The sequence below is a fragment of the Morone saxatilis genome, unplaced genomic scaffold (assembly GCF_004916995.1).
Source record: "Morone saxatilis isolate NCDOM2014 unplaced genomic scaffold, NCSU_SB_2.0 Contig11, whole genome shotgun sequence".
NCBI classification, from domain to species: Eukaryota; Metazoa; Chordata; class Actinopteri; family Moronidae; genus Morone; species Morone saxatilis.
The window spans coordinates 17,617,925-17,632,355 of NW_023339663.1; the positions used below are offsets into that span (position 1 = coordinate 17,617,925).

A 14,431-nucleotide genomic window follows, 5' to 3' on the forward strand; every position below is an offset into this window, starting at 1 on the left:
TGATGTGTTAGAAGCAGAAAAATGATTGACTGTAAGGATTGAGTGACTTTGACAAGGGCCAAATTGTGATGGCTAGATGACAGAGAATCTCCAAAACTACAGCTCTTGTGGGGTGTTCCCAGTCTGCAGTGGTCAGTACCTATCAAAAGTGGTTCAAGAAAGGAAAAGCGGTGAACCGGCGACAGAGTGAGACACATGGCCAGCCAAGGCTTAATGTTGGTTCTGATAGAAAGGTGTCAGAACACACAGTGCATTGCAGTTTGTTGCGCATGAGGTTGTGTAGACCAGTCAAGGTGCCCAAGTGATCATAATGTTATGGCTGATCAGTGTAACTCTTGAATAATGACATTACAACTAGAATAACAATATTGTGATTTCTACATCCTCATCATCATTTCTATCATCATTCAGTTTTCATAAATACCTAATCGGTACATCTTCAAACATTTAACAGAGAGATTACTGCTCTTATTCGTCTTCACTTATGTCTGTTGCTGTGGAGCTGATCTGTAGTTTTCTTTTGTTGTTTATTTTACTCATTTGTCCTTGTTTTCATTTGTTGCCATGCTATCTTTTGAATGTTGCAATGTTACTCGATTGAATCATAATTCACACTATTTTTATTGTTGCCTATGTCTGTATTCTGCTCATATCTGTCTATGTTCTGGTCTTCCTGTAATTAGCATGTCTTAGATCATGATTTTTCTTTTATCCTTGTTTCTTGATTTTACACTGATTTCAGGCAGACAATTTTTACACCTGGCCAGGGACTACAGATGGAAACTAGTCTTTTAGCTAATTCTGGTATATTTACAGCTGTGTTTATTAATATGCACTGTCCCTGAGAAATAAATAAATAAACTAAATGGCTGCATTGCTTACACTACCCTGGCACACATTCACACTTGCACATTGCACTATTGCATATTTCTACTTGGTATAATTTCCTTGCATTAACTATGAGATTTACTGTCGTTGTTGATGTTGGCCTTTGTAATCTCATTATGTGAACACTTGCTGCATACTATAACAAATTTAACCCTGTGGGACAATACAGATAACCTTGACCCTTGACCTTAATGTGAAAGCAAAGGAAATGGCTAATTGACAAGCAGATAATAATTTAATTGACGCCTCTGATAAACACTAAATATATTTATCACAAGATACAGAATCCCTAAGCTGAGCTGTTCAACCATGTATTGGTCCTGATGATGAAATTTGGACGGATCTCTTCTTGTCTGTAGACTAATGAACCATTAGAAGGGCTTTGCTTGAGGATTTTGGGCTCCATCTGGTTCAGTAATCAATGCACCAGGGCTTCTCATCTTTGTCTGGCCTGTGACCTGCGGTTAAGGTCCTTCAATTCTCAGGACCCTAGCAATTATTTTATTTTTTCATGTTTTATTTTACTTACTTTACTAGGCATTTCTAGAAATGAAAAAAAGGAAACACAGAAAAATAACCTTACCTCTACAAAATGGTGATGGGAAGTCCCACTGTGCTCCACTGCCAGGTGATACAATACACGTGAGGATACTGTGTCCTTCCAATACAAAACCTGACTCACAGCTGTATCGGATCTTGTCCCCCATGTTGTACCGAGAGCCATGAATGACTCCATTTGGAATGAGGCCAGGAGTGCCACATGTATGGCTGGGAAGGACTGAAACACAGAGAGAGAAACAGAAAACATTTTTTTTTTATTATATCATATCTAAATTAAAAACGTAACCATTTGACCACTAGAAAAATAAAAAAATACAACCAAAATCAATCAAATTTATCAATCAAGTGACTGACTCAACAGCAGAAAATTCTTTTTGAAATGCCTTTTGGTATGTGACCCCTTAAAACAAATCCATGTCTATATGTGACCCAACATCACTGGTCCCTCTATGAGATAAAAGCACGTATAATCAAAGAGTCATTTATGGCTTTTTTACTTGCAAAAAGAGGTAAACATATCCAGTATTTCAAAAGAAAACAGCAAAGAAAGAAATTAGTATTGTGTTTTTCTTCTTTCCTAACCAGTTAATCAATTTGTGACACCTTGTTAGTCCTAGTTTGGAATCACTGAAGAATGCTTCAACAATATCTCTTGAATATTCTGGTAAATTATGTGATGATTCACATAAGACTACAGTAAATATGTCAAATATAATTTATAATATCAACAAAGAATTGAATAGTTTTACAGTCACTTCACTGGAAACTAACCAAATATTGAACATCAGCACCAACACCACAAAATTACAAAGTGTATGTTTGGTTTGTTAGAAACCTAAAAATATGTGAAAATGACTGTGTGGTATTTAGATGTCTGGCTAGCATTTTCCCTCCAATGTGCATCTGTTGTTGTCACTTCTTAGATGACACAGCTCTACAGTGGGAGCAGCAACACGCAGCTCATGGTATAACTGGGCCAAAAGCAATGTATGACTGTAGCCAACACGCCTTAGCTCTACAGAAGGGGCATCGGCACAGAGGCTGTAGTACAACCTGGACGAACTCCACAATATCTAACCCTGGTGTATGCTGTTGTATTATGTGTATTTGTATAACTGGAGCATGTTAACTTGCAGGGTGTGTAATGTGTGCATGTAATGTGTACAAACTGCTACTTTTTATGTGTGTGTGTGTATGTGCATGCACTATGCAGTGTGTCTACATGTGAGGGGTATTCAGTCAGTCAGTCCGTGTGTTTGTGTATGCTGTTCCAATTAAATGCTAGCATGGTAATTAGACAAAGCTTCACCAAGAGACCCTGAGAACTAGGACAGAGAAAAAGAGGGAGGGGTGGGCGGTGAGAGGAAGAAAAAGAGGGAGAGGAAGAGGAGAAAAAAGAAAGGAAGATGAAGGAAAAAGACAGCAGAGAGAGAGCAGAGGAAGAGGAGGTGGAAAGACTAGAGACAGAATGATGGGAGACAGGAAAGGGGGAAGACAGAGACTCCAGTCAGACAGGAAAAGAGAGAGGTGAACTAATTGCAGTGAGCCCTAAACATGTATAATTTACTCTAATTGACTCATTATTTGGATTGTATAAAGTCATGCATCAGAGGCAAGTTACTCACACTCAGCTGACCATGCCGTCCTCTGCGCAAACATGCTGCCTGCTTTGTTTTAATAAGGTGAGGCACACAACCAAATTCCAAGACCAAAACTAAAGCACAGACCATAGGATGAGCAGAAGGAGGAAACGGCAGTGAAAAGAAGAGAGAATGAAAAGAGGTCATGTGTCGTTAGTCACACTGACTGTACAGTCCCGTGTCTGCCAGGCTGGCATGTTTTAACAAGTAAGCTTGGTGCACAACGGTATTCCCCTCATTTGTCTGGAATAATCAGGCGTTTTTTTTGGACGGATGAAGTGTCCAAAAGTATTATCAGTATCCAGCTAATCTCATACTTAATGACAGCGGCATTTTTGAGAAACCATTTAAATTTTGGCTACAGTTTTTATTTTTTCTCTCTTCAGTCATCTAATATTTAACAGTACAGTCTGGTTTGCTGAGATTAGACTTTTGAATCACAACATACTCTTTTAGTTCTATGTGCAAACCAGTGGATTTCCTTTAGTTCTAGGGTAGGATTTTATATTGATATACATGTACACTGTATATAAAGGAATGTTGCTGTAACACGTAAATTCTACTGAGAATTATACAAATGTACCTCTAAACTATAAATCATGTGGAGAGCAGATACAGTGCCTAAATCCACACCATACATGGGGCTGTTTAATAGGTCATAATATGGCCGGCTCTTGGTGCTGAAGTAATGTCTGTCAAAGATAAAATAAAATATAAAAAATACAAATGCTTCACGTTAATCAAACAATACATTATCTTTTATATTCACACAAAAATGTAATTCCACTGTTTTATTTTATTCATTATCTTACAAAAACAGATGACACAAGACTTTTAATGCAAAGAAGATACACTGCTGAATGGCACTGTCAAATAAAGGTAAACATAATACTTGTGTGTCACAGAAGTACACACACTGAACCTTAGTGTTATGGCTGATCTAATGATTATTACTGATTAGGCAGATCAGAACAGTCAGACCCCTCTAGGTACAGTGCAAGGGCATGTCTAAGCATGGGTTAATACACAGGCCAGGAGTTGTACACACGCTATCGCAAGATTTCGAACTTCGACCTCAATATATCTGGCTCTTTAATGTATTTCAAAAAATGTGGAAAATAATATTCAAAGTCAAATCAATTTAAAAACACACAGGCCTTTGTCTCAACTCCAAACTGCACTGGCTTTCTGTGAGTAGTCGTTAAAAACCTAATTGCTGACCCCTTTGGGTTAGAGTAATATCTAATAGATTGGAATCGTACCCGGGCCGCTGCAGTAAGAACTAAGCCTTCATGAGGCGTGCGCTCTAGGTGAGCTATCAGGTGCTTCAGTGAGTTATTTTGTATTACAAATTCACTGCTTTAAGTTTCCATTAATAATTAGTATTATTTTGAGTTCCTGCATTGTATTCACTATGTAGATGCAGAGAACAATACTGTCTGTGTGCGCAAAGCTGTGATTTGTTTGCCTTGTTTTTAATCAGTACTATAAAACCTTGTCTGGCTGTAACCGTATGCCTGGGAAAGTTCAAATTAGCTCCTTGCAATTGTATTCAGTAGCATAATGATTTTGATTACTTAATACGGAGACTGACTCCTCCTTTGTTTTTAATTTTATTTATTCTAACCGCTTGCAAGTTGAGGTCATTTGGGGTTATTTTACAAAAAAGTTCTGTACCAATCCGAATATAAAAAAATTGTCAGATGTGTGTTATAAACTGCAAGTGCTTTTCTTGAGCCCACAGCCTGAAGAAAATGCAGGTTTCTCATTATCTCATTAAAGCTTAGTCCGTGGGAATAAAATGTTCTTAACACAGAAGTACAAAAACTTCTCATATCAATGAAAATGGGTATCAAACAAATATACCAAACTGTATTTCCTGTGTGTGTGTGTGTGTGTGTGTGTGTGTGTGTTGGTGATAGGTAGACATCGCTAAAGTATACAAGTCCCCTCTAGGTAATTTATTAAAACATTCTATTTTGTTTGTTTCAAAATGGCCAGAAAAAGAAGGGTATAGACTGATACTCCACTGGTAATGCAGAAATGTGTGTGTGTGTGTGTGTGTGTGTGTCTACTGCGAATGACTGATGATGCTCCTCTGTTGTGATTGTCCCCTCTGGCCCTCCGCAGCCTTAGGGCAGGTCAGTGTGTTGCTATGGCAACTCTAGGCCAGGGCAACATTTTAATAGTGATACAGGAGTGAGTAATGGCAGAAAGGTGATGACAACGAGGTGAAGAACTGACAGTAACTTGCACTATGAGATAAAAGGAGAGAGGAGTGTGGAAAAGTGGAAGGACAGAGAAAGAGTTAGGAGGGAAGGACAAGAAAAAGGGAAATAACAAATGAGGGATGACGGAAGGAAAAGATAAGAGCCAGAAGGAATAAGGACGTGAGGGAGACAGGAGGGGGTTGATGATATAAGTGTTAATTAATAATAATTATTACCAGTGTCTTGCAGAAACTTTGTACATAGACAACTGTATGTTATTTTGCATTTGATTCTTTCTAATTTCTTCTTCCCCCTAAAATATAAATTTTACATTTTCATGAGTAAGTTTCATAAGTTTCTGTTTCTCACAAGAAAGTTCTATAGCAGGTCTAATTACAGGTTATAGACACAAAATTCACTTGCCACTGGGTATTGCACCAAAACTGTCTTTGTTAGTCTTTCCACAATCTCTCCAACAATTACCAATGCTGGTTTGGTTTAAATAAATCCTTATTTCACAGAATTAGCTGGTCTATTCATGTGCAGAAAGAGCACACTGAGGCTGCAATAGCAACACAGGCAAAGGGAGTGTAACGTTATTCTCTTCTCAGGACACCATGACTCCACTTCATCTTTACAGTATAGATGTGTGTATATGTTCCTGTGACCACTGTTGCCAATATTATTAAGTTTAAGGCCCAGGGGACTGTAGACAACATCTCTGGACGTGATCGCATGGGGAAAATTGGCCCAAGATTGAACAGAAGCACTGCTTGAATGGTCAAGAATGAATCACGGAAAACTTAAAAACAGATCCAAGCTGATGATCAAGTTCAAGTTTCAACTTGCACTGACAATCCATGGTAGAGAACTCCATGGTAGAGGACCCAGGAAGACCCCACTTCTAAGAGGGAGACACAAAAGCCAGACTGGACATTGCGAAAATGCATGTTCACAAGCCGCCGTCCTTCAGGGAGAATTTGCTTTGGACAGATGAAAGAAAATTAGAGCTTTTTGGTAAATCACACCAACCCTAGTTTATGTATAGAAAAAAAAATAGCCTTCAAAGAAACGAACACCATGCCTGTGAAACGTGGAGGAGGCTCAGTGATTTTTTGGGGTTGCTTTGTTGCCTCAGGCACTGGCTGCCTTGAATCTGTCCAGGGCGCAATGAAATCAGAAGAATATCAAGGCATTTTGGGGCAAAACACACAGCCTAATGTCAAAAAGCTATGTCTTAGTCACAGGTCATGGGTCTTGTAGCAGAATAATGACCCCAAACATACTGCTACATCAAAAATCACCCAAGAATGGATCAGAAGAAAACATCGAACCATTCTGAAGTGGCCTGCTATGAGACCTGATCTGAATCCAATTGAACATCTGTGAAAAAAGCTGAAAAAGCAGTTGTGTAGAAACCATATAGTCAGAGTTACAGAAAGCTCTTGCAGTTATTGCCTCCAAAGGATGTGCTACAAAATTATAAGTTAATGGTACCAATATGTTTGGCCATGCCATTTTCATTTGTTTTATTATTTTAAATAATATGCTAAGTTGTAAATCAAAATCAATGTTTCAGTTATATTCAATGCAAAATAAAGAATGATGGACACCATATACTTCTCTCAGTTTTAACTTAGTGACGCATATTAGCTAATAATGTGCTATAAATAGCAAAGCAAACAGCTCCTTGAATCTGTTGTTACGGATGCACTAAAGCAGTTGCTACTGGATAAAAACCAACTGAAATAACCTCCACCTTTCTCCCTGTGGTGTAAATGCAGCACACTAGGGACATACTCACCATAATTCAATTCCACATAGAAAGATTAACTGAATTAAATTATATTAAATTTTAAAAAATCTTGGCTTCTTGTATTATCATGACAGTGCTGGATTCCAACAGCAACCAGTTTTTATGGTACAAAACAAGAATGTGCACAAAACACTCCTGCATCACAAAACCACTGTTAATACCCAGTGTTAAAAAATACATCACTGTACAGATAAAACCACACGCTGTCACTCTTTGAAAACACATGGAATGAGAGTGGAAAATGACCCCTAGTTACCTGACTGTAATAAAACAACTGGAGTGAACTATATTTATATCCAGAGCATGTAACTTGCTACAAGCAAAAGTTGGAACAGATGTTTTGTCAAATCTAGCTCCTCATACCTGGCAAAAATCACTAATTTCTTGTTTGGTTTCCAGGGGGTTGTAAAGTTAAAACCAAGCGGAACCAGAACAAATGTCAGACCGTGTGCACATATTGCCAAACAGGGATTTGGACAGATGTTAGCATTTGAAATTTGTCTGGGAAAATTCATCTTTCAAAGTGATTAAAACTTTGGCAGATGAGTTAACTTTTTTAAATGAAAACAGTTTTGGAATCTATTTCGGCTTCACTCAAAATGCTGCATCCTCTAAATACATTTTAAAATTCTAGCACAAGTCACTTGTTCTTGCACCAATAGCCTTGGTAGGTACACTTCAGAGTACAGAAAATAGATCTTCACACCAGCAGGTCAATATCTGCACAGTCACAACTCAACAATGGGTGCAATACTGCAGTAGCACCCCTTTTATAGCACATTCAACATATAGAATAAATGTTGGGAAAAAGGTGTGGAAAACATCATTTTACCTGCTCACTATCCACCATTTTGAGTCCAAACAAACCACTCACCATCCACACTTGGGACCACATTGAAAGCATGTCTCAATAGGTGAAATCCATCATCCATTAAGACCTCTACTCTGTTCCCATGGTGTACCTGTATTAACAAACAGCAATCACCCTACTCCTTTAATCTGTGATTCTTGATGTAGAGTTGTTGCTGTTGGAAAGATGCCAAAGTCCCTGAGCTAAATGGACTCCCCAGTATCACTAGTGCTCCCATGGTGTAAATGTATTAACAGCTTCACTGACACATAGTACATAATAACTCTAACCAACCAAACACTAATGGGGCTTCTGGCCAACTGTGGCCGAGGGCCAAAGCTGAATGGAGGCCCCTCGCCACCTGCTGTGCTCCCCTTGTTTTAATGTGTCAACAGCTAACACGACATTTCCGCACAGCACTAACTCATTAATCAAAGACAATAAAGGGGTATTTCACCTTCTGAGTACACCTTTGCTCCAACCAATTGAGCCCTCTAAATTTCACTAATGCACTAACATGTATTCACTCTTCCAGTACCGTTTCCACACGTACTAACTAGAGCCAAAAAAAAAACACGTTGATTATTCACATACAATTCGACGTAATCGATTATCTATTTTTGCGCATTATGTCCATAAACCAATACATAACATAAAAGACGTGCTGCGGTTATCGTATTTCCAGTTGAGTGATTCTGTGATTTTTACTGCTCTAGATCAACCCAGTTAATTGTGGTATATTCTTTATTACGTCGGGTATTTGACAGCAATACATTTAAAAGCACAATAGCCTTCTTATTTTAGTGACTTTATCTCTAATCCCACGCTGTTCAGTTCTTCCAGCTACAGTGCTTTAGCAGTTAGCGATTGCTTCTCTCTCTTTTCTCTTTCCTGCTCTCTGTTTCTCTGTGTTTAGCTATTCCTCTGCCTCTTTTAGTGATCATACATGAATGCAGTTTATTTTCCGTGCTGGATGTGAGGCTTGAATTGGAAGCACAGCTCTGCACCACAGAAGCTAACTCAGCCTGCAGTAGCCAGTGTAGCTCTTGTTATGATTTGGCGCTATTGAATTTTTTCCAAACGGGACTTCTGTGATTGCATGGTGTGCAAATCACTCTCTCTGTGGCCGAGTTAGATTGTGAACTTTCTGCCATCATCAACACACGGTTGTAGTTGAATTATTTGCTTGTTTCAGCCTGACCTACATTTCATTTTCAATCAATGAAAGTGACGTTGTGTGACTCCTGACTGTCACACAGCGGCCGCAGTAGTGCTGCTTTTTTCCCCACAACCGATTGATTTTCATAAGTGACCATTCCTCATTTTTTACAAATTGATTAAATAATCGAATTCAGAATATTCGTTGACAGCAATCAGTGCTACTTTGGCTCTAACGATGATCAAGCTTTTGGGCATACACGACCATACTTAAAACCAAGAGATGCCTACTACGATGATGCCTAACAAACACTGCGTGGTTACGGTTCATTCGGTTTATATTCAAAGCACACTGCACTGTAAGTCCCAATGATACTGTATTACAGATCAGAGCTTTCATTTCTGCATTTATTGCTTTGGGACAGAGAGCTGTTTATCATCTCAAATAATGACTGCACTGTCCAAGATAATGAGAACAACATATCTGAATACTGCTTGACAATTCTGGATGTTGGATTTTACTTTTAAGTGTGCCAGCCAGTGATGTTTCCAGCATTAATTCCCAATGATCACCAGTGAAGGAGGGCAATCAGAGTACAGACTTCACTTTGTTCTACAACACAGAGAATACCATAGACCACAGTCTAATGAACCAGGACTTGTAAAATCACAAGTTACGCAGTAAACAACTCCAATGGATTAGAACTTGGGTTTGTACGGGTAATACTAAACACTGCAATAGCAAAACATATTTTCTCTACATACAGCTCCACAGTCTGCAGTCGTAAGCTGAGACCTAAACCCCATTTAAGTGGAAAAAAACTCAAGCCGTTTAAAGTTATATTTCTGTTCTGCTCCCTTGGAGTAAATGTTTTAAAATGTATTAACACCGCCCTTCCTATGTTCCCTTGGTGAAAATATATTAGCAGGGCAAGTGACATTTCCAGCAGTGCTTCTAATCAATCACCTGCAAAACAGAGTAATCACTGTAGCAGCTACACTCTGTTAAACACCAGCTCTCCTCAGCCTTTCCAGCTTTACTATGGAAGCCAGAAACATTGGTTGCTAATATGCAACAACCCAGTGCTATAGAGAGCAGGTGCCAAAAATCGGCAGGAATTACCGCCAGGCAGAGGCCTAACTGTAACACCTGACACAAATGTTTAAACTTGCTTCTATTTATCTGTTGTTAACCACTCCTTTAAGTTCTGCTGCCAGCTAATTAAAAAAGGTTATTTTTTTAAATATATGCGTTTCAGTAATATTAAAACATGCTGATTCAGTTTTTACCACTTGTGGGCATCGCCTTATAAAGTTGATTAAGTTCAGTTAAGTTGAACTTTGATTGGAATTGTTTGTTCCTGCATGTCAGTACTGCATTACATTATTTTGCTACAGTACAGAGCTCTAGTGTCTGTGTGCCCTACATCTGGGTTACTGAGAGCAGTTAGTTACCAAATAATGATTCTCAACCTTTTCACACCAGAAGCATAGAGGTTTGTCTGCCGGCAATAACAACATTGTTGCAGATCATTACTTCAAGACATAACCTGTTAAATTGAAGCTTGAGAGATTTGTGCTTGAGGCTTTTCAAAACTTGTTCTTTCACTTCAGTCCTGTTCCCCCCTCACAAGAAGGGTACTGCCATCTCAATCTTGCTCTCTCTTGCCCTTGCTTTTACTCCATTTGAGAGCTGGGGTGCATTCCCCCTGTTCAGTGACAATGCGAGTATCTACCACTAGTTTCAGGACTTACACAGCTTTAATTATTGTGGCCTCTGATCACCATCTTCGTCTAGGTGAATCGAGGGTTAGGAGTTGACCAAGAGACAAAGATATCGTGAGAAACCCACAGGCTAGAATGGCTGAGATCTTTTCTGTCTGTGGTCATAACCGCCATTTTCTTATGCAGTTAACCTGCTTTGTGATACCCTTGAGATTACTCAATGTGTATTTTCTTTTTGGAAAAACAAACACTCTTTACAAGAGAGTTTTTGAATCACAGGCATTACTTTTACATTTATGTTTTCTTCATTACTTGATACTTTGGCCTTGTTTAATATCAGCATCTGACATTGTAACATTTTATATGTAAAACAAACAAAAGAAAAGCATGATAGGTGAAAAAATATTCAGATCAATAATAGTTCAAGTTTCTCTGCAGTAGGTTAGTGGTGGGGTGCCAAGAGCTGGCAGAAGTTGTCCATAAGCTCATTCAGGGTCTATAATTAACACTTTACACACTTTGTGTTGTTGCAATTAGGTTGTTAAAAACTGACTGACCTTCAAGCTGAGATTACTCACTGACTCTGTAAGACAGCATTGTTGATTTGGTGCTCCTTTGCATAAAGAATTTAGGATACCAAGGGAGCACACTGCCTCCTTGAGGTGTTCTGGGAAAGACTGGCATTCTCAGTTCATGCTTGATAGATTACATTTCCCAGCTGGACTGGGAGCACTGGAGAATCCCTCAGTTGAACTAAGGAAGATGTCCTCAGCAGGATATCTGAGTTTTTACTGAACTACATCATAAGAAGAAATTAACATACTGTAAGCCCTTTTCTTGGGTGGCTCAGTGCATAAGGATGTGGGCTGGCCACTTCAAGTCTAACATCGACCACAGTATGGAGTGTGCCACTTCACCTCCTGGGCACTGCTGAGGTGCTCTTGAGAAAGGCACAGAAACCCTACCCCTAACCCCTGACTATGTCACTCTAACATCTCTCTCCAATAAATGCACGTTTATGGGTCTTGTGCGTGCATGTATGTGTTTGTAATAACAAAAAATGTCTTCTTTACATTGGATGTTTTGACATATCGTATTAGTAAAATCACAGGTGTTACTAATAACATTAATGACTTCTCTGTTCTATTCAAGTGTCCTCGTAAGCAATGACAATCAGCCAGCAGGCATGATACTAGGAACCTAAAACTGAAGCAGCTATATACCTATACACTGATCAGCCATAACATAACAGGTTGCCCAGGTGGTCATAATGTTACGCAGCCCCGTACTTAACAAACTGTGATGCACTGTGTGTGCACTTTCTATCAAAACCAGCAGTAACTTTTTCAGCAGTTTGAGCTAGCTCAGTTGTTGAATCGGACCACATGGGCCAGCTTTCGTTCTCCACGTACATCAGTTAGCCTTGCCCGCCCATGACCCTGTCTCCGGTTCACCGCTTCTCCTTCCTTTTTCTTGCTTCTAACACATCAACTCGAGGACAAAATGTTCTCTTGCTGCCTAATATATCCCACCCACTGCCATCAACCAGATAATCAGTGCTATTCACTTCACCTGTCAGTGGTCATAATGTTATGGCTGCGATGGCAAAGAGGAGAAACTTCCTTTGAATCTTCTTCTACCAGACTATACATATATACATTACGGTTTGGGTAATTGGATGAATATATCTCCAATTGGCCGATCGCCGGTTGTTTGTTTTGGCCGATTCTTGTCATTTTATTTAGCTAATTTAATGATCTGCCTCCAAAGAGTGAGAGCCGCTCAGTGACAGACATTCATCAGCGTAGTACACACAGTGAGCTGGAGAATGAGAATAAACAGCTGTAGAGCCAGTGTATTTTCATATCTAATTGCGGTGAATTAAGGGTTTATTTCAACTTGTTTGACAGGGAATACAGTTACAAGGTGATTTGCAGAGGCTCCAAACGAGTCTCTATCTCCGGGGAAGACGGGGACACAGCGCAGGACAGGAGAGTGACGGGGCGGGAGAGGAGAGGCATTAAGCAGGTACTCGGGTTCGAAAATGTGTTTTATGATTGCTTAACAAGGTTTTAGTTCGGTATGAGAGAGAAACTTCAATTTAGAAGATGTACGTTTGTATTTTTTGGTTTCATGCAGAAAATCTGTGGTTTTCTTTTCCTTTCTTGACATTTGGTGAGTTCATATGATAGCAGTTGAATATGTCTTTCTAAAAAAAATTGAGAATTATTTACGAAGTTCTTCTAATGGCAACAATAATAACAAAATGACACTTCTGGGAGATGTGCTCCTAGCCAGTGGTTGCTATGGAAACAGCGACCTAGCCAGAGGCTAAACGGTGCTGCAGGGACAAACGGAGGAAACATCAGTCAACCTCTGTATAACACAACACAGAACACATCCACAGCTATTTGCTGTTAAAAGGAACATCTGCACTAAAGTAGTATTCACATATGTACATATTTTGATCTGGGACAGTTCAGCCTAGATTTGTAAATAAATTTAACTAGCTTCCAATATGATAATCTGAAGTCCCAAGACTTTAAACTGCGACACATCAGAGACACACGTCTTCTAAAGATCAGAAACATAATTTCAATATAGTACTTTGTTTTTAAAGCACTGCAACATCAGTAATGGCTAATGGCTTTACTTTAGTTTTACGTTAACTAATGGGTTTACTGTTTTGTTTTGTATTTTTCTTTGAATCACATTAATGGCATGTTTTCCCTTTCAAACTAAATTACTAAACTGTTCATAAAAAGGCTGATAGTGTGACACCCCACCGCTTCATTGTTCATACATTAATATTTGAAGTCAAAGTAAAATAACATCTAAGTTGTACAATGTTCACTTTCTGTGTAAAATTTGAAATTACATTTTCATCATTATAAGTAAAGTTCATATGGCCAAAAAACAGCTTCATGCTTGAACTCTTAACTAATTCATACTGTACTTGAGGCCTGAACTATCTCTAGCTAATATGAAAGCAACCAGTGAAGCAGCAGTTTAATTGTGCTACTCTCTGAGAAATGCATTACTGAAATGAAATAGTATTAAGTGCATCGCAGAAATTACTTAAAGAAAAAAGGAAACACAAAGTCAGCAAAATGTCAGTCCGTCTGTCTTTCGGCTTACTTGTCTATTTCTCTATGTGATAAACTTTGCTTAGGTCTCCATGAGACGTCCACACACCTCACTATGACAGACAGTCCTGAGGAAGAGTGGGCGGCAGATAAAATAGCATCTCATTCAGCCAGAAAACCTCAAAATCTCTAAAAACCACATCCATTCCCAGTCTCCCTCATCGCTGCTCGCCATCCTTTTCTTCCTTCCTCTCCAATGAGCACTGCCAACACATCCTGTTCTATCTTTTTTCTTCCCGTCATCATTGCTATGCCAGCCCTGACCTGGCTGGCCGTGACTTCCTATAGTAAGAGTGGCCTGCCCTGAGGCTGAGGCAGAGGTGTGTCAGAAGGGGAAAAAGACATGAATGAAATAACATCACTTGCCTCATCAATACTCACATCTTATCTGTGCATGTGTGAGCTGACCCGGATGCGCACGCACGCACGCACGCACG

At 39.2% G+C, this 14,431-nt stretch overlaps 1 protein-coding gene across 1 annotated transcript in view; it reads right to left on the reverse strand.

Annotated features, from left to right (window-relative positions):
* The window catches only part of LOC118320938 (CUB and sushi domain-containing protein 1-like), a 263,711-nt gene that overhangs the window by 174,426 nt on the left and 74,854 nt on the right, over positions 1–14,431 (reverse strand). Inside the window, exon 4 of the mRNA XM_035652065.1 lies at positions 1,472–1,666. Within this exon, the coding sequence (XP_035507958.1) occupies positions 1,472–1,666 (195 nt within the window). The remainder of the gene's footprint in view (positions 1–1,471; positions 1,667–14,431) is intronic.